The 18,891-nt window shown below is 36.8% G+C and overlaps 4 protein-coding genes across 6 annotated transcripts in view; 2 read left to right on the top strand and 2 right to left on the bottom strand.

Moving 5' to 3' along the window:
- The first annotated feature begins 103 nt into the window (after positions 1–103).
- On the top strand, positions 104–3,742 carry LOC111487120 (DNA polymerase I). The gene is made up of 6 exons (XM_023134369.1): positions 104–526; positions 1,871–2,038; positions 2,218–2,452; positions 2,612–2,834; positions 2,940–3,094; positions 3,268–3,742. The coding sequence occupies exons 1-5, from the start codon at positions 152–154 to the stop codon at positions 3,082–3,084; spliced, it is 1,146 nt and encodes a 381-aa protein (XP_022990137.1). The 5' UTR covers positions 104–151; the 3' UTR covers positions 3,085–3,094; positions 3,268–3,742.
- A 435-nt stretch (positions 3,743–4,177) lies between these two features.
- Positions 4,178–5,376, top strand: LOC111487121. The gene is made up of 2 exons (XM_023134370.1): positions 4,178–4,613; positions 4,698–5,376. The coding sequence occupies exons 1-2, from the start codon at positions 4,309–4,311 to the stop codon at positions 5,182–5,184; spliced, it is 792 nt and encodes a 263-aa protein (XP_022990138.1). The 5' UTR covers positions 4,178–4,308; the 3' UTR covers positions 5,185–5,376.
- A 33-nt stretch (positions 5,377–5,409) lies between these two features.
- On the bottom strand, positions 5,410–8,596 carry LOC111487119 (pentatricopeptide repeat-containing protein At1g79490, mitochondrial). Its single transcript, XM_023134368.1, has one exon. The coding sequence runs from the start codon at positions 8,059–8,061 to the stop codon at positions 5,593–5,595; it is 2,469 nt and encodes an 822-aa protein (XP_022990136.1). The 5' UTR covers positions 8,062–8,596; the 3' UTR covers positions 5,410–5,592.
- A 236-nt stretch (positions 8,597–8,832) lies between these two features.
- LOC111487143 (vacuolar protein sorting-associated protein 52 A-like) overlaps positions 8,833–18,891 on the bottom strand; it is a 15,157-nt gene continuing 5,098 nt past the window's right edge. For all 3 annotated transcript variants that reach the window (XM_023134401.1, XM_023134402.1, XM_023134403.1), the window contains 16 exons: positions 18,665–18,748; positions 17,073–17,153; positions 16,551–16,694; positions 15,638–15,729; positions 14,209–14,290; positions 13,186–13,368; positions 12,663–12,778; positions 12,512–12,570; positions 12,012–12,112; positions 11,444–11,494; positions 10,956–11,135; positions 10,717–10,851; positions 10,258–10,332; positions 9,852–9,909; positions 9,417–9,771; positions 8,833–9,307 (listed from right to left, as the gene is read on the bottom strand). In XM_023134401.1, the coding sequence (XP_022990169.1) occupies positions 9,467–9,771; positions 9,852–9,909; positions 10,258–10,332; positions 10,717–10,851; positions 10,956–11,135; positions 11,444–11,494; positions 12,012–12,112; positions 12,512–12,570; positions 12,663–12,778; positions 13,186–13,368; positions 14,209–14,290; positions 15,638–15,729; positions 16,551–16,694; positions 17,073–17,153; positions 18,665–18,748 (1,746 nt within the window). In that variant the 3' untranslated portion in view covers positions 8,833–9,307; positions 9,417–9,466. The remainder of the gene's footprint in view (positions 9,308–9,416; positions 9,772–9,851; positions 9,910–10,257; positions 10,333–10,716; positions 10,852–10,955; positions 11,136–11,443; positions 11,495–12,011; positions 12,113–12,511; positions 12,571–12,662; positions 12,779–13,185; positions 13,369–14,208; positions 14,291–15,637; positions 15,730–16,550; positions 16,695–17,072; positions 17,154–18,664; positions 18,749–18,891) is intronic.

The raw sequence follows: 18,891 nt of genomic DNA, 5'->3' as shown, positions 1-18,891 counted from the left end.
AAAAAAAAAAAAAAAAAAAAAAAAAAAAAAAAAAAAAAAAAAAAAAAAAAAAAGAAAAATCCATTTTCAGATTAAATCAAGTTATCGACTTTCGTTCATATTTCCAATTTTCCGCATCGTTTTCTGTTTCCTGATAGGACCCGTTCTAGAAATGGCTGAGGCGAGCGCCAACATAGGCCTTAATATTCCGCCATTTTTGAACTCTGCTTCGCCTACTTCCTTACCGTCGAGGACTCTGAAAGCCGCCGAGTCGGTAAGAACAACCAAAGCCAAATCATGGAGAACCAAGCCATTGAAGCTGAGTGTCTTCGCGGCAGCTTCTCGTTCTACTTCTTCGGGTTTTAAGCAAGCAGAAGATGGAAAATTGCCGCCAAGAATGGAAGCTGATAATCCAAGAAAGGGAAGGGTCTTTTTCCTGGACGTAAATCCTCTATGTTATCAAGGCAGCAGACCTAGTTTGCACAATTTTGGTCGCTGGGTTTCCATCTTCTTCGAGGAAGTTAGCCATAGCGATCCTGTTATTGCCGTAAGTGCCATTTTATCTATATTGCGTTTATTATCAATAACGGCGAGCGCATAAGATGTCTGATTTTCACACTTTTATACATATATATATACACGCTGCTTAGATTCTCGTTGATTCCGGTGCCGATGTCTGAACTTATTAATTTCTCTCTGACTGTCTGCTTGTAATTCGTTTATCTGTTTAATGCGTGCTGCCATTTTTTGTGTTATCATACGGGACAACTTCAATCTACAAATTAACCGAATGAGATGAAGTAAACATCATCTCATTTGACTGATATCTGGAATGGGAATTACATACGGGGTTCAGTGATTTGATTGCTTTGATTATTTACAGTGACGCAACTTTGAAAATCTTGGAAATTTTTACTTGATGGAATTAAACTCTCAATGATTGAAGTTGTTTTTAAATTGGTTTATGAAAAAATTGGTTAAAGGCCAGCAGTTGAGCCCAAATGACAGACATCTGTTCAAATTCTTGATGATGAAAACAAGAGCATGTCTCTATTTATTTTTTTAACATGGACCTTTTCTTTTCGTTTAATTATACATGATTGTACTGTTGGCGAGGAGACTTGTTAAGGGACGTCCCATGATAGAGGGTCTTGAATTTCTGTCCAGAATTTATGAGTTGATTTTCTTAATGACTTAAGACTTGGTTTTGTTCAAGCAGTGCTTTCTAAGGCTTCTATGTCATTTTCAAATTTGGAATGTCGAGTGACCGCGAGGTCTATTTGTTGCTTAAGCAACTGCTTGTGGCAATCACAAGATCAACTAATTGAGAATTAAATATGACTCCCTGCCTGCTCTCCAGTTGAATAATGTTTCTAGTGCAGGAAGAGAGGTAAAGATTTAGATTTCACTTGCTTTCATGCCGTTTTGGGCCCAATGCTTAGTGCAGTGAGCAAATGTTAAGATCACACCGCCACCTCTTGGGCCTAGTGCTTACTGCAGAAGTTTTGAGAAGGAGATCTTCATTTCTATTTTAAGTGTAAATGTTGGAGTATAGTGATTCTGGCATTGTTTTTTTGCTTTATAGTTGGAAAAAGTTAAGTTCGTTACTTGGGAGATGGATGTACACAACCACATATGGCTGCAATTCGATTTACTTTTCAATGTTGATTTGTTCATCAACTTTCTCTTAACTCTAGATACCCCATCCTTGCTAGCTTTGTAACTAAGGTATTATCATTCTCTTACTTGTACTGTCAAATAGCTAGAGATCTGTCTGTCTTCATGTGAGACTTGTTTTCATTGAATAGATTTTTCTTAATATAGAAAAGGTTATCGGAATCAGTAGAATGCAATATTTCTCGAACTCATCAAATTAGTATTGGCTCCGCAGGTTATTGATGGGGAAGGAGGTAGTGAGCATCGCAGGCTGTTGTTACCCTCATATAAAGCACATCGGATCAAATTCACTAGACAATCATCTTCACAAAGATTTACAAAGGGAAATTCTGGAAGGTCATATCAAGTGATAAGAGATGCTCTCAGAAGCTGTGATGTGCCCGTAAGTGAATTTTGTCTACATAGTTTGCGACATATTTGCAGAGTAGCTAATGTAAATTGCAGAAAGCTGCTACTATTCAGGACTAATGTGATTGCTGTTTGAGTATTAAATTTCGAAGGGATAAATGTTCTGAATCATTAAGACTTATTTTTTTCATGCTAAGAAGCTATATCTTGCAGGTTATAAAGATCAAAGGTCACGAAGCAGATGACGTTGTCGCTACACTTGTGGAACAAGTTTTGCAACGAGGGTTCCGGGCAGTAATAGCCTCTCCTGATAAAGATTTCAAGCAGTTGATTTCAGAAGATGTCCAACTCGTGATGCCTTTGCCAGAGCTCAACAGATGGTCCTTTTACACCTTAAAACACTACCTTGCTCAGTATAACTGTGATCCGTGCTCTGACTTGAGTCTTAGTAAGTACTGCCTGCAAACATAGAATGTTGAAACCATTTAGAAAGAGAAGCTCAGACATTTATGCCATTTTCTTATCATAAAGTACACAACACGTGCAATCATTGACCAAAAGGAAATAAAATGAATATTGAAGTTTGATATAATGATTTATCGCATAGGATGCATAATGGGTGATGAGGTAGATGGCGTTCCGGGAATCCAGCACGTTGCTCCTGGATTTGGTCGAAAGACTGCAATGAAGCTCTTAAAGAAACATGGTTCTTTGGAGAATCTACTCAGTGCTGCTGCAATAAGAACTGTGGGCAAACCATATGCACAAGATGCACTTACAAAGTATGCCGATTACCTCCGAACGAACTACAAAGTTCTAGCCTTAAGAAGGTAATTCCTTTGCCTTCATTTTCACACTTGACCTTATGCGTGTCCTTGAATTGTAGCTAATTTCTTGACTACATTTTAATGGCTTTTGGTCATATTTTCGAACAGAGATGTCGATGTTCAATTTCGAGAAGAGTGGTTGGTTGAAAGAGACCGACAAAATGATTCGACTATTTTATCTAAGTTTGTAGAAAACAATGACAGAAACTCACTTGCCGAACAACGAAACAAGTGTAAATCGCCCTCTGAATGAATACACACAGGTAAAACTAGCTTAGGCTTTGTTAGAATATGATTTTATGCTTGGAAATATTCATACCTCCTTACTGGTATTCTGCTAGGGTGAAAATGTATTATTCCTTTTCTCCTGATACACTGTTGAATCAAGCTAATCCATATGCAATAGAAGGGCTCACTGTGACATTCATTTGTGCAGGCAGAACCATGTGGTGAGATGATTAAAAGATGTTCATCCAACATGTTTTAACAAAATAGGTAACATTGATAGTGGATATGGATTTGGGCAATCCAATTTGAGGCCATTATCTGTAGAATTCCTCTGTTTCCATAGATTCATCCAAACCACTCTTAAGAATCGTCCCAATGATGTTAAACAATAACGTTAGACATTAAGCAGCTTGATTTTTGGTCAAAATCAGCCGAGTTGACAAATTTGGGTTTAGCTGATATTTTAGTCAAAACTGATTTTTGAAAATGAAAATGCCCGCTTGACCAAAACTATCTTATTAACTAATCAAAAAATTCAACCAACTTGAAACCACCAAAATTCGGATTTCATACTTCAAAAATCCACATTGAAAACATGGAAAAGTAGTACAAAGAATGTATGTATACATACCCATTCCTTGGGGAATATCCTCCTCAGAGATGGACAGCCCTAAATACCAACACAAAAACAGCACTTTTTCCCCCTTGAGACTTCGACTTCTGATATATATATATTGTATTTTGAGAACTTGAACCACTAAATCTAATTAAGCTTATTCAAATAAAATAGAAAAGTCTATCAGAAGTCAAACAAATAAAGATATGCAAACTAGTAATTAATTACCGAGGTAGAAACTAGTAATTAATTATTTAATTTCATAAGCCACGCTATTATTAAATAATTTTGGATAATATGATAATAGTAAATATGGGCAAAAAAAACAAAAAAAAAAAAGGAATATTGGTGGATGGTGTTGTGGAAAATTGTTTGAAAGTTGGTCCTGGGACAAAAAGAAAAGGCAAAATATATTGTGTAATATTTTAATTTGGTTACTAAGAGAGTAAGGCAGGGGCAGGGGCAGGGGCAGGGGCAGGCCATGGAAATTGGAAATTACCCGCGAGAGATGGCCACGCTTAAAACCACACAACCCGCTTACCAAACCAAAGCTGATTACTCCATGGCTTTCAAAACCTGAGCCTTCCTCCTTCTGACAAACTTCAAACTTCAAACTTCAAACTTCAAACTTCCATGGCTTTTCTTCTTCCCCACCTCTTCCCTTCCCTCTCCCTTCTCTGCAAATCTAAACAAAATCCTCTTCTCTTCTCTCAAATCAGGGCTTCTTCTTCTTCTTCTTCCTCTCTCTCCCTCACCAGCGTCCACTCCCCTCAGCCTCTTCTCCAGGGCCCTCAACTCGCCTCTCCTTCTGCTTTCCCCGATTCCCGCTCCGACGACCGCAGAGACGACTTTTATGTCAATCTCGGCCTCGCTGTCAGGACGCTTCGCGAGGACCTTCCTCTCATCTTCGCCAGAGACCTCAATTACGACATTTACAGGTACTTTTCTCTCTATTTCTGAGGCTAATTTATGATCCTCTGCTCTTTTGCCCGTCTTAACTTTGGGGGTTCGATCGTTTTCAGGGACGACATAACGTTTATTGATCCTCTCAACACGTTCAGTGGGATTGAGAGGTACAAATTGATATTCTGGGCGTTGAGATTTCATGGTAGAATTCTGTTCCGGGAGATCGGGATTGAGGTGTACCGGATTTGGCAGCCTTCTGAAAACGTTATACTGATTCGGTGGAATTTGAAGGGCGTTCCTAGGGTTCCATGGGAGGCCAGAGGTGAGTTTCAGGGCACTTCGCGGTTTAAGGTGGATCGAAATGGGAAAATTTACGAACACAAAGTGGACAATTTAGCATTCAATTTCCCTCAGTCACTGAAACCGGCTGCGTCGGTGTTGGATTTGGTTACTGCGTGCCCTGCTAGCCCCAATCCCACGTTCTTGTGGGGAACGGAGGAATTGCATTGCTCTTCCTGGGTGGAGCTTTATCAGGCAGTAAGGAGAAGTGTGGGTGGAGAAGGCTATTTGATTACACAAGATGGATTCCTCACATGTTCATAGAGTATTTTATAAATATAGATTCTTCTAAGCCATTTTGTTTTGTATTTTCACAATTATCGATAGCAAGCCACTAGAGTGAAAATGAAACAGCATTTGAGTGGAAATAGAAATGACGAAGTCCAGAATGTCTTACTGTCGTGTCTCTGTTCTGTCCACAATATTATGAAGCAAATGAAAACATTGGAAGTCTTCTTTATCATAGATATCCAAGGAATCTCTGGGTTCATAATTATGTGTATAGGGATGAGATTATGTGATTTGCAACAAGTAGAGTTCTTTTTATCGCAATTCTTGAGTATCAGGAGCTAAAGGTAAAATGCTATCAGAGTTGAATTACAGGACAAAATTCTTTTACCTCTTGAAAAGCAGAGCCCCTGAATCTATCTATTTTAAGAAAACGGTTGACAATTATGCTGAATTCCTGGGAATGAGGGGTTTGATAGGGGAAAGAGATCTAATTTCAGGTGCAGAACTGGGAAAGAGAGTATTCAACTTGTGCATTAGGATATCTGATCTTGATGGAATCTCATTCAGAAGGAACTGTTGGACGATTGGTTTTTTGAACCACTCCATCACAGAATCTCCTGTTGCCCTCAGAACCACCTTACTAACCTCAAATGGGGATTCCACAGAGCTCAACATTTGAGCGATCACAAGCTTCAAAGTAGGTCCAGTAACCAATTTTATGCGCCTTGGAACTATACCATAATACAACATTCGCTTCCTGAACCGATGGAGTGTGTGCACGACTGCTATAAGGGCAGCTCCAACTGACAAGTTCCTAACATCGAGTGACCAGGCGATGTGTTGATCAAAGACTATGGCCTTTGGAAAGAGCTTATTCTCATAAGCGACCTTCCAAATGCATCGAGCTCGATTTATTTGTCCCATTAGAATGAGATAGTTGAGGAGGACATTCACAAAGTATCTTGCACTGCTCTCTTCCAGCTCATAGTCGATGCTCTGAAAAAACTCCCTCACAAAAGATAAAACTGGTTGTTTCCTTTGTTCTGGTCCAGTGAACAGTCCACTCAAGAAAGAGTGTGCCTTATGTCTGGTAGCACTGAGGATGGACATCAAATATCTCTCATTATGCTCTTCTTGACACCTTACAAGATGGGCCAGGATGGATGTGTAAAGTATGAGATCAACTTTTGCAGCAGAGTCTACATAGGATTCTAAGAGAGGCTTAGCTGACTCGTACATTCCTTTCTTCATACATGACTCAAACAATTGCCTGAGGATGAAGTTATTAGTTCTTATTCCAGACGAACCCATGAACTGAAGCCACCTCAAAGCAGCATCGGTATGACCTTCCTTGATATACACCATCAATACATCACTTGCACTCACATCAACAGAGAATCCCATGGCCTTCATTTCAAGTAAAACTTTGGCAGCAATGTCAATTAGCTTCTTATTAGCCAGGAGCGTCAATAAAGCAGTGTATGTACTTAGCCCGAGTCTCAAGCCTGCATTAGTCATAGAGTTGTAGAGTTTCATGGCAGGATCTACTTGTCTCGATGCTGCGTGCATTTCCAAGAGACAGCAGTAAGTAGATGGAGTGGGAAGAAATCCAGCTTTCTCCATTTCGGTGAAGATAGACATAGCAACCTCGAGTTTCCCTGATTTAGCATGTGACTCAACAACTATAGAGTACAAACCAAAGTTCGGCCTAAAACCTGCCCTTTTCATCTCATCCCAAAGCTTGAGAGCAGTATCCAACTTCCCAGCCTTCACATGTGACTCAACTAAAGAAACGAACATAGATGCAGGTGGTCTGAGCTCTAGCAGCTGCATTTCCATGTAAATCTTCATCGATGTGTCGAGCCTCCCAGCTTTCCCCATAGAATCCACAAGGGTTGTAAAAACATTTAGGCCAGGACGAAAATTCCTCTCTTTCATCTCTTGAAAGAGCTTCATTGCAGCATCCAGACGACCTGATTTTGCCAAGCTTGGTATCATCAACTCAAAGGTAGATGCATCCAAAGAACACCCTGCTCCTCCCATGCTCTCGTATATCTCGAATGCCTTGTAAGGCAGACCCTTGTTTAAGAACAAGGTTATAAGCGAATTGTATGTTTGGGTATCAACTTTGAAACCTGAATCATGAATCTTCTTGAAACAACAGAAAGACACTTCCAATTTCTCAGCTTTAGCCAAATACTGAATCACACGATTATACGCACTGAATGACACAGTCCCATCATTGCTTAAATCACGAACAATCTCATCAAACAGCAACTGAATGGCATCAAAATCTCTTTTCTGATTCAACCCATCAAACAACAACCCATAGCATTCATCGTTAGCTGAATACCAGGACTGCCTCTTAGCCCAACGAAACAAACTCAAAGAAGACTCAGCATCATTGATAATCTTCAATGCCTGAGTGATGTGTGTCATATTAGGAACAAATTGGAGTTTTTCAAGCTGGGATTCCAACTCCGGTCCCCATTTCCACCTCCATACGATCTCAACTATCTTAGCAACAGCCGAGGCATTCAGAAAAGGCTTTTTGAGTCCGCCCACCATTACATGGTCATCCAGACCTGGTTCAACTGACCGAACGCCTTTACCGGAGAAAATCACACTTCCAGACTCATCTAGATACTCAATATTCTCAGTCCACTCGCTAGACCCATTGCCACTGCTCTTTTCAGAAGAATAAGATCTGATAAAACTACGATTATGGAAAACATACGCCTTTTCGGATAACTCAGAGTTTCTGGAATTTAAAACAGATGGCGCTTCGCGACATGAAATGTGGGATTTAAACCATCTTCCCTGGAAGAGGAGGGAAGTCGGCAGAATAAATCGACGCTTGCGTAGGGAATAGGACCCGAGAAGCAGTTGTACAGCACGAAAAGAAGGCATACTGGAATTGGATTGTTCCCTTTCCTCGAGGGTCAAATTGAATGAAGAACTAGAATAAGAGAAATTTGATCACGTACCGGTATGCTTGTTGCGCGCTGAGCTGCGAGAATCTGCCGGTTTACTTGCAGGCATTTTTGCGAACAGGTTGTGGGCGTCTGAAGGGGGGGCGGCAACGAAGTCGTGTTTGGAATTGTGGGTTCAAAAGATTGGGTCGATTCCAATGCCTAAAGCCGGCTGAAGTGAACACTGAAGGAGAAACTCTGGTCTGCTTCTGCTTCTTCTTCTTCTTCTCATAAAGACTGGACTGGAAGGACCAATAAGTTGCGGGTCTAAATCGGCTGATAGTGTTCCCTTCCGCCTCCTTTTGACAAGCAACCGAGTTTGGACTTGCCAAAATTCACAACTCTGTAGCCCAACTTTATAGTGGAGTCTCGGCTACATATATGGTTTGGTCCTTTATGTATGCCCAGCCCATTATATTTTCAGTTTCGTGCTAAGTTTTTTAAGTTCTTTAACAAAATTTAATGGGATGAAGTTTCGTTTATTTCCTAATTTCATACGAACCCTTCCAGAATTATTCCATTTTAATTTAAAATATTTGAACTTGTTATATCTTTTTTTTTTTATCTCTGCAATGGTTTAATTTTCATGTTTTGATCTCTAAACTTTAAAAACAAATTGATAATATGGCTTCGAATATATAAATAAATCTACAATTGATAAGATATATCTTTGACCAAATAATATACTTCTTTTTTTTACAATTAAGGGGCAAGCAAAATAGTGGTGTTTTATTCAAATTTATCAACTATAAAATAAGTGTTTAAAAGTTCAGAGACAAGAGACAAGGGCGAGTGACATTAAACATCTTAGAAAAACCATAAAACACTAACCCTGTCCAAATGTCTCTGTCTGTCTGTTCCAAGTTGAAGGCAAAACCTCTCTTCGAAGAAGAAATTCTAAACATTTCACTCTAATGTAAGCCATTGTTCCTATTTCTCTTCTAATTTGAAACAGAAATCTTACAACAAAACGTGTTTCTTCTAATTTGATGGAGGGGAAAGGGCTGTATTGAGTTCCATGGGAAAAGTTTGTTTACAGTGACACAGATAATGAATGTAATATCTTCGCACTGAAATGTGACAGATGAGTAAAGCCACAAGCTCGAGCATCAACCCGAGATTTTACCGAGATTTTACGAAGAATCAAAAGTTGTGCACAACCGAACATAAACACGGGCTGCAACCTGCAAGAAGAAATTTTGTGAACAACTAACATTTTGTGAATGGAAAATGTGATGCATAAAACGAAGCTCAGAGAAAAGAAGGTGCCGATTTTGGCTTCAGCTTGCTTACACACATTATGCTATCTTCATTTCTTGTTCTTAGTTCTGATTCCCTCAACCTTAAAAAGTTCTTGAAATTTTTCTAATTTCATACATGATTGAAGAAATGGACACTAGGTCCTTGTTTAGAGCAGAGCCACCGACGATCCTCTTTATACAATCCGTGAGTCTTGTGTAATAAAGGAGGAGCTGAGTCAAAGCAGCCCTAAGAATTTCCATTCCACACAAGAAATTACTGAAAGAAGTGATGACATCTTTGTGCATCAGCTCAATTGCAGCTTTCCATCTGCTCGCGAAGTCCTTTACAAGAGGCTGTATTTCAGCCACAGTAATTGGTCGGTCAGGATTAGAACTGAGGTCCTCCGCTGAAAAAAGAGAATATCTGATTAACTTCATTACTTGAATAAGTAACAGAAAGTCAAAATAAAATTGTTCAAGTACTTACAGCCGCGGGTTTTCACGAACTTGATAAGTTCACTGAAATGCTCTGCCAAGAGTTCTTCCTGCATGAAGGTATTCGCGTCTTTATAGGACTCGCTAATAAAGAAAAAAAAAGGAATATATATTTGTAGGGGGGAAACGGTGTATAAGCAGAAGGCATGTGCAGATCACATAGGTATATTGGATATTTTTTTGACAGGTCGAGCCACTTCAGGCTATGTAAAATTATATAATATTACAGATTTGTGGTAGTTGGTCTTCATCTCACAAAAGTTTTGAAGATCAATCTTTTTCATTCAATTACAAGACATTAAGCAATATTAGTTATATGCAATCAAATATCAACATCAGCAATGCAATTACGTAATTAAAAAACCATGCTAGGACATCACAATCAGCATGTTACTTGCCACAAACAAGGCTGTGTTGCTCTTCAGTAGATCCTCAAAGTGCACCAGAATTTTCCCACCTTCCGGACCAACTTCCTGAAATCAAAGTAACACGAATAAAATTTCTCCTTGAAGGACACTCTTTATAGAGCTATTAACAAACTCATGTGGTGCCTGACTCGAAGGAAAAACTGAAAAAAAATAATCTTGACCAAGTAGTTTGTTCTATTTCCTCAACGAGGGCGTAAAAATTATGTGAAGATCCTTCTTTTCCAATGAACTCTGCGAAGCAACGTTCTTTTTTGAAAAGAAATATAGTGACTGAAAAAGAAAAAATACTGCAAGGCGGGATCAGGATAAGTTGCCACACTTGTTATAGTCTTTCTAGCTTTATGTGAAATTACGGATTGACATTACCTCCTGCCTTTATTCTCCATTGATTTCATTAGAAAAAGAGAAACCTTGAGAGGGGATCCTAACCTTCAAGACAGAAATTGTCATATCGTAGTTGTTTATGAGAAATACTGTCTGCGATTTTGATTTTGCAAAGGTTTTGGCAAGCTTGATAAGCAAGTCATCAATTGCCATTCTTAGCCGCTCCAAATTCAAATCAAGCTGCAAACATGGCATTGTGTATGCATAATAAGAATCCGACTAATTAGGCAGTGAAAACCTGACAAAAAAAGTAAAGACATCCCATTATTGTGTCTCCTATCTACCTGTCCTTCTCCATATTCGACATTCAGATGCATAAGTGAAGCTGTAAATTCAGCATATCGCCTCATGACATAGTGAGGATGGACATCATCCTCCCACAATGTCTTCACATTTGCATTCCTTAGACTGCTGAGGTGCATGTCAAATACCATCTTAAAACGAGGCCAAAGAGCAATATTAACCTGCTCCGAATAATCCAACAACCAGGTCATGAAGTTCATGAGTAAGCAATACAATTATGAAACTTCGGATACGAAAGAAATATCACATTCGGTCATTTACAAAATTCTCTCTTCCTTCAAATTCCAATTGAGCTACTAATCAGTTCAACATTTATTTTGGTCCTTCATAAAAGCTTACACACAGAGGAGGTTTTCAATCATAGGCCACGTACACCCTAGGGGGCTATCAACTAACACCATTGAGATCAATGGAACTGATATCTAGAAATCTAAGTAGAAGTATAATCACCATGTCAAGGAACACAGACCTTGTCTAAATATGAGTCCATGCAAGGTATACGCCGGCGTGACATGATGAGCTGGACATGTGAGCATTATCAGCAAGTGTATATATTATAGGTAATAAAAAATGCAACCTAAGTGAAAAAATGTCATAACCAAGTTGCACAATTAAGCTTTTCTAGAACAAGTATCTGACATATCCTGACAAGTTATGCAACAAAATCCATTCAATGGTTGTGGGTCATCTCACGTATTTCTTCTTATAAAAATATAATTAAAAAATAAACATGTAATTCTTTAAAATGTAAAAAATAAAGGTAGATATTTATCAGATGAAGCCATGCTCTTAAAAAAGAAACGACGTCGACTAGATGAGATAATAAAAATAGTTAGAAATTTCAGATATTATCTAAATCGTAAGCTCCACTTTGACATATCCTCCTCCCGATCTTCTAGTTAGGGCATATGTCCCTCATTGAATTAAAATAGAAGCCTAGCATGGCAGCAATTCTTCAGTATATTAAGAAGCTAGAAAATTAGCACTTTTTTTGTGCTTCTACAATTAGCACCAGATTCAGAGTTAAGATAATGTACCTGATGCAGATGAATTATCAGAATCATGAGCATTAGACCAATTGCATCATAACTATTTGGAAGAATTGAATTGAAGTGTTCATCAATGACAGCAAAAGGACCTGATTATTTGAGAACGAATGTCAGATCATGTTAACCACACTGAATTACTATAATAACGGAAATGAAGTATCTTCCATTCATTATCTTTTCCTAAGAAGAAAAGTCAGAAATTGGCAATATGCATGGTCACAGCTTCCACATAAATCGACTCCCATTAAGATAAGTCGGAAGTAGCAAGGTTCAAAGTACAAAATGATGAATTTGCATTACAAAATGATGATTTTTGCATTCATAGATGTACGAATGATAAATTTGAAAGAAAATAGGAATATAAGATCTACAGCACAAGTTTAATGAAAGTGAAAAATCGTAATGGAAGATTCTAACTCATATTGGCAACTTAGTGTCTGTGTAGATATGCTAACTGACAATAAGCCAAGGACTTCTATCATAATTACCCGCAAAGATCTCATGAAACATAGATTCTTCCCCAAAGAAAACATCACAAAAATTATACCTGTGAAGTAGAAAGAATTCATTAGAAAACCTAAAAACTTGCTAAAAATAACATTCTGGAGGGGTAATAAACAAAGGTAAACTGTGAAGTACTCAGAAGTGGCAGTGTCCATTAGAAGCTTATGCAAGCTTCTAAAGAGAACTTCGTAAGGATACTTGATTGAACTGGCTTCAGCTATATGTGGAATCAACGCAGGTTCATCAATTTCCTGAATGGAGTTCACACCAAGACGTGCAGCAAGTGCAATTAGTATAAACGCAAACTTATATCAAGATGTTATTTATTACATGTGATTTAAAACGTGAATGTAACCATATCACTATTTTTAATGCATCAAAACGAAAGTACAATCTAAAAATGTGAATGTAACCATATCACTATTTTTAATGCATCAAAGTGAAAGTACAATATAAGAAATAAGGAATACAAAATAAATACAAAACTTTAGTAAAATCAGCTAAAAGGATCAAGTCTGCTACTAGTTCAAACAGGAATGAAGAAAAGAAGAAATGAATAATTAAGAGAATGAAAGAAGTCACAAATTAGAATTCAAACAAGAGTGAGAGAACCATTGCGTGATCAAGGAGGTTACAAGAATTAAGATAATAATAAAACCTTCAATATCTTTATTCTATCACCAAGTGCAAAAACAGCAGAGCGGTTCTTCAGTGGTTCCCTTCCTCTCAAGAAAAGACCTGAACTTCTAGCTTCAACCCCAATCAGATCACTAGATGTTGCTATGTCTAACTGTAGTTTCTCTAGTGCCTGTATGTAAGCGCGGAAGTGTGCACTCAAAACCTGAAAAACATGAATATTGGTTTTAGTACATCAATAGCTCAATACTCGTATATAAATATTTTCCCTTAAAAAAACGGAACATTTTTTTTTTTATTGATTTGTGAAAATATATCATGTGGCCTGCTGAAACATATGTAGAGACCAAATAATGCACGTTGATCATAAGGAAGATACCATAAACTAGTTATTTTTGGATCCAAAAATACTCCAAATCATTAGGAAGATACCATAAACTAGTTATTTTTGGATCCAAAAATACTCCAAATCATTAGGAAGATACCATAAACTAGTTATTTTTGGATCCAAAAATACTCCAAATCATTTCTTCTAATCTTGAATCTAATACCCCTTTGAGTAGTGGCAAAGTAATGTCATATCAATTCCAAAGGAAGACACGACAATATTCATAGACTAGAAGCATGTTAGAAGATATGATCTTTCCATTATGACTATAGGAAGAAAAAGTATTAGACAATTTACACTAAGAAATGGCATGGTAAACAACATTGTCGAAGAACCTAGTATGAGTTTGTGTCTTCTCCGTGAATACTCCTTCATTTCTCTCTTAGATTTCAATATTCTTTTCAAAACCAAACATTGTTAACATAGTCCGCCAACTTACATCATGCCAGCATCAATTATTTGAAATTTCCAGGTCAAGAAAAAAAAATCAAGAGAACCATGAATCTCCCGTGCATGGAAACAACTCAAAACAATAATCGCATACAATTGCCCTGAGTAATATTTTGTCCAAGGATTTGACTTGGCATGTCTTCCTCGAGGGTTTGTTCAATTAAACCATGCATACTATTAAAGAATAAATGATTCTTCAACAATTACCTTGTTCATTGTATCAATATATGCTGTCCGAACCTCATTATAAACTTCCTTGCTATGATCCTTGAGGAAAGAAATAACATACCTACATTATCATTAAGGTAGCAAAATCTGAGTAAGTAATCAATGATAAACCTCAGGTAGAGAAAAAAGACGCAGATCATGGTGTAATATTGAATTTCATAGATAAAAATAACAGGGGAAGGAACAAGTAATTATTGTTGAGGTCGACATTGATTATTACTTCATTGTGTATATGCGTCATAAAAAAACAAAGAAAATCAATTGAAAAACCAACATCGAATACAAAAAGAAACACATCAAAATATTCAGCAGTAATAATATATTTTGTCAATCAATTCTCTAAATTACATACAGAAAAGGAAAACAAAAACCTAATTTGTATCTCAAACTGGAAGGTCGCCATAAAATTTTCTTTTACAATGATTTGTGGAATCATAGGGAGGTCCAAAAAATCTCTTTTACAAAATTATACATGTACCCCTCACAACAGAATACTGAAAGACATGTCGAATGATTTGGAGCAAAATTGGAAAACTCAACTTCAACAGGAACCTTTATGAGAGGGAGGAGAGAAGTGTTTTCTTAGCATAAGTATCGACACCTGCAGGATTCCCACGATTGAAGAAATGGAATATTGAAAAAATAGGGAATTTGGTGCATAAATCCATGTCCTAAATTCTGCTAGATCAGCCTGAAGGTTCGCCAGATCAACTTTACTACTTTTTTGTAGAAGTACAAAAGCTCCTAAAGTTGTCAGATTCTTCTTTTAGACTCTCTTAATGCAAAACAAACATGGTATATGGAATCCAAACGAGAATCCTTATTTATTTCTTCCCCAGATACATGAATGACAAGGGATGCCATGGCAGAAGTTCTAGATTAGTCTCTAAACTCAGGAAGTCGTGTACTCCTAAGGGTCTTGAAGAGTGGCTCCTTTCCAACTTTTTGTTGGGCATGGATTAAAAAACAAGGTCAAGAGTTCACGGTTCATGGTGGCTGGTGCTATCTTTTGGCAAGTCTAGCTTCTTTTGGAGATCTGTCTTGATGGAGAAAAGATTATAGATGCAATCATTTTCCCTTTAGACAATGAAGAATACATTATTAGCAGAATCGGTTTCCTTATATAGAAAATATTTTGATTAAGCCATTTTATAATCATATCTGCTTTCTGACACAAGTCAATTGAAAATCCACTTCGTGACTTCTTGGCAGTGAAGAATGCCTTACCCTCCCCTGTTTTGTGATATATTATCTCAGAATTTATCATTGGCCTTGAATATATATATATATACATAAGTTCGTTGAAAATTTGTTGGCACAATGAATATCTGTTTATTTCATAGTTGGTAGTCTTCCATCAGACTACAATGAAAAGACAAGTATGGAAAGAGAAAAATTTTAAACTTACTTATACTTCAAAAGAACACTCTGTTGAAGGATCTGGATATTTGTCTTTGGTTTTCTCAAAGCGTGGAGTCTCTGGACAATGAAGTCAAAGACCTAATGATAAAATACATAGAACGTATAGTTATTTAATAACGGCCCGTGGTACAAACAAAAAGAAACAAATATTCAATTCTGATATATATGCACTTAAATTGGAGTTCTAGCTAGCACCAACGGCAAATGACCAGAGGATACTGAAAAAAAGTTAAGTGCTTTCTGCCAAAAAAAATATGTTTCACCTTTGAAGTTCATGATAAAGAACCAAAAAAGTAAGTAGTAGAATACTACTGAAAATTCTACGAAACCACCAATTCAAAATTTATAATCCAATGTTGAATCAATGGTAACCACATCATTCATCTCTAATATGAAATAATTAAGAGATTAACCTCATCTTAACATCATCAATTGGAATGATGTATAATTTGTATCTATTTAAAAAAAAAAAGGACTGATGCATAAATCCAAAGGGCATACATGACCTAAAAGACTTCCAGAATAACGGAAAGCAACTTATCAATCTTGACTCATGTTACATGCCTAACTTGTCAATTATGTAACATCCCTAATCTAACCTAAGTGATTGTGAACACTCACATATCATGCTTAAACTAATTACAATAACAGAAAGAGGGAAAAAAGGTGTATGCTGTTTCTAAACTACCAACCAACATCATCTCTGGTGTCAAGAGTTACAGCAAACTGGAAGATGATTTCAAATTTAATCGCTTCTCCACATATTTAACTACTGCTATACTACTTGAGCCTGAGAATGAGGCTGGAGTAGATAACACACTACTTCATAAGCATCACCAAGAAAACACAGACAAACATTAATTTCCAAGGGAATATAGCTGCTGTGAACAAAAAACAACCTTAGATACGGCTTTCTGACGGAGTTTTTCAAGCTCCGGTTGTACATCCTTTAGTGCTTTGGAATTTTTTATCACGGGATCCACTTCCACGACCGTTAGTTTCTTACTTAGAATCTCAAGAGTTCTCAAATATTCATCATTCACCTGGATAAAGGAACAAATGTTCATAGTAACATCCAACATAAGCATTTTAATGAAAAAGGGGAAGGAAATACAAAAAGATTCAAATTTATGCATCACACATTTTGCGCGGACAAACCAAATTAAAAAATGGGTGATTTAGCACCCTTGTATTAGAATGAGCATAACTAACTATTGATAACTACTCAAAATATATGCCTTTTTAATTTAAAGAAAAAAGGAAAACTAAATTAATAAGGACAATAACACGATATATAAGAGGGATACCAAAAAATTAAAGGTGTCCAAAAACAAATTTAGAGCAAGAACAAAAAGAAAGTGAATTACAAACAATATCAAGCTTCAAATGGAAGGAGTGAAATGTACGGATACCAACAATACCTCTCCATCAACAATTATGTCTATCATCCTTGGAGGGACAATGATCTCTTCAACAAACTTCGCCAATTTTGATTCTGCCACCTGAATAAGAACATAAAGCCAGTAGTACATGAGAAAAAATGATAGAGTAGGAACACATAATAGTGATGTATGTAACCTTTGTTAAAATAATGAGAACATGCAATTCATCTTTTCAAAAAAAACCAACCGCTGCATGAATTCACATGGATTCTCACTTACAGAAGTATTAAAGAGAAAGAAAAAAGGGAAAAGAAACTTTTCAGGACCCCATGAATACATTTACTGGGCCGCTAATCTTTCATGTCCCATAAACGACCTTTTTCTATAGGAAAGTTATCATTTAACAGACTAAGCGAAATTACACAAGGGGAGGAAAGCTAAGCCCCAAAAAAGTCCTATTAACAACTTCCAGAGTACACAGATGAGAAAGCACATGCTATTTAAAAAAGAATGTGCTTGTTCCCACCTGAAAAGCAACGCCTAGAATGAGAAGGATTCCTAAAAAAAAAAAACTAATAAGGAACACTGTAATATCACAAAGAAAATACTTAAGCATCTCCTGTTACTTTGTGGAGAGTGTTGTGTTGGGTAAGTATCTGAAGAAGCATTTTTTTATTAGTATGTAGAAAAATCAATAGAGAATAAAATAAGTGAATATTATTTCACACTACTACTTCCATGTTTTCTTCGCTAAATGGAAATACATCAATGACAGTCTTATTAATGAATATACAAAGTTGCTTTGTTCTGGGGGAAAAAGAGAAAGAAAACATATGAAGTCTTGAACTGCTACTCAAAATCAATGTCAAATGCATATTACGTATTTATTGAACATTATTATTATTTTATTTTATTTTTGCAAAAAACAAGTCTCAACAAAAAAGGAGTCCAACCCTAACAATATAAAAAAAGAACTACAATCGAGAAGAACAAGACCAACTTCATAATTACAAAAAGGGCTAGTAATTGATGTCGACAAGGAGGCATTAAACCTAGCCACCTCTCAAACTTCCTCACACCATCTCTCACCCCTCTAAAAATTCTATAGTTCCTCTCAAGCCAATGTCCCACAAAATTGCAAAGAAACTAGTTTGCCACAAAACTTTCCCTTCTTCTCTTAAGGGAGGATTCAAAAGCACCTCCTCCAACTAAGCTTCGCCATCTATTCCGAGCCCAACAAACACTGAACAATCTCATCCAACAATATTATCAAAATATGATAGTTAAAGAAGTCCAAAATGTTGCTACAAAATGATCATGGCACCTAAGACCAATGAGGGAGGGAGGATGATAGAGGATAGAGGAGAGAGCATTTTTTTTGAGGAGGGAGGGGGTAGCAAATGGTTAAAGTATGAACATGATTTGTTTTTATATAGGATACTTTTAAACCACATAAATATCTTTAAAGTTTCTGGAAAATAGGAATGTGACGATATTTTGCTAAATTAAACAGCAGTGGATATTGCAACTAAGTGAACCGTTGTAATGACCTGATGAGATCCAAAGAATTAAACTTTTCAGTTTTTTCAAATTACCAATGTAATGAAGTTTCTTCATCCAATGGAGAATACCTTGCGATTCTTGAGCTTCAGACCCATATCCATTGACTTCTCCTGCAGGACCTTAATGTCTGCACTGATTGAACCAATTTCAGCCTGAAATTTTAAAATACACACACACATATATATATATATATTAATTCCTCGGGAAAGAGAATCTTTAGATGAACAGAAGTAAACAAAAGAAATCATATTCCTTTTTTTTTTTTTTTTTTTTTTTTTTTTTTTTTTTTTTTTTT

Source organism: Cucurbita maxima, unplaced genomic scaffold, assembly GCF_002738345.1.
Source record: "Cucurbita maxima cultivar Rimu unplaced genomic scaffold, Cmax_1.0 Cma_Scf00012, whole genome shotgun sequence".
Lineage (NCBI taxonomy): Eukaryota > Viridiplantae > Streptophyta > Magnoliopsida > Cucurbitales > Cucurbitaceae > Cucurbita > Cucurbita maxima.
Note: the sequence above shows the minus strand (reverse complement) of the source record. Positions and strands in the feature narration are given on the sequence as shown.

Coding starts and splice junctions, on each gene's coding strand:
- LOC111487121 (XM_023134370.1), top strand. CDS start 4,309: ATGGCTTTTCTTCTTCCCCACCTCTTCCCTTCCCTCTCCCTTCTCTGC. Junction 4,614..4,697: donor CTCAATTACGACATTTACAG/GTACTTTTCTCT, acceptor GATCGTTTTCAG/GGACGACATAACGTTTATTG.
- LOC111487119 (XM_023134368.1), bottom strand. CDS start 8,061: ATGCCTTCTTTTCGTGCTGTACAACTGCTTCTCGGGTCCTATTCCCTA.
- LOC111487120 (XM_023134369.1), top strand. CDS start 152: ATGGCTGAGGCGAGCGCCAACATAGGCCTTAATATTCCGCCATTTTTG. Junction 2,039..2,217: donor TCAGAAGCTGTGATGTGCCC/GTAAGTGAATTT, acceptor TATATCTTGCAG/GTTATAAAGATCAAAGGTCA. Junction 2,835..2,939: donor AAAGTTCTAGCCTTAAGAAG/GTAATTCCTTTG, acceptor ATTTTCGAACAG/AGATGTCGATGTTCAATTTC.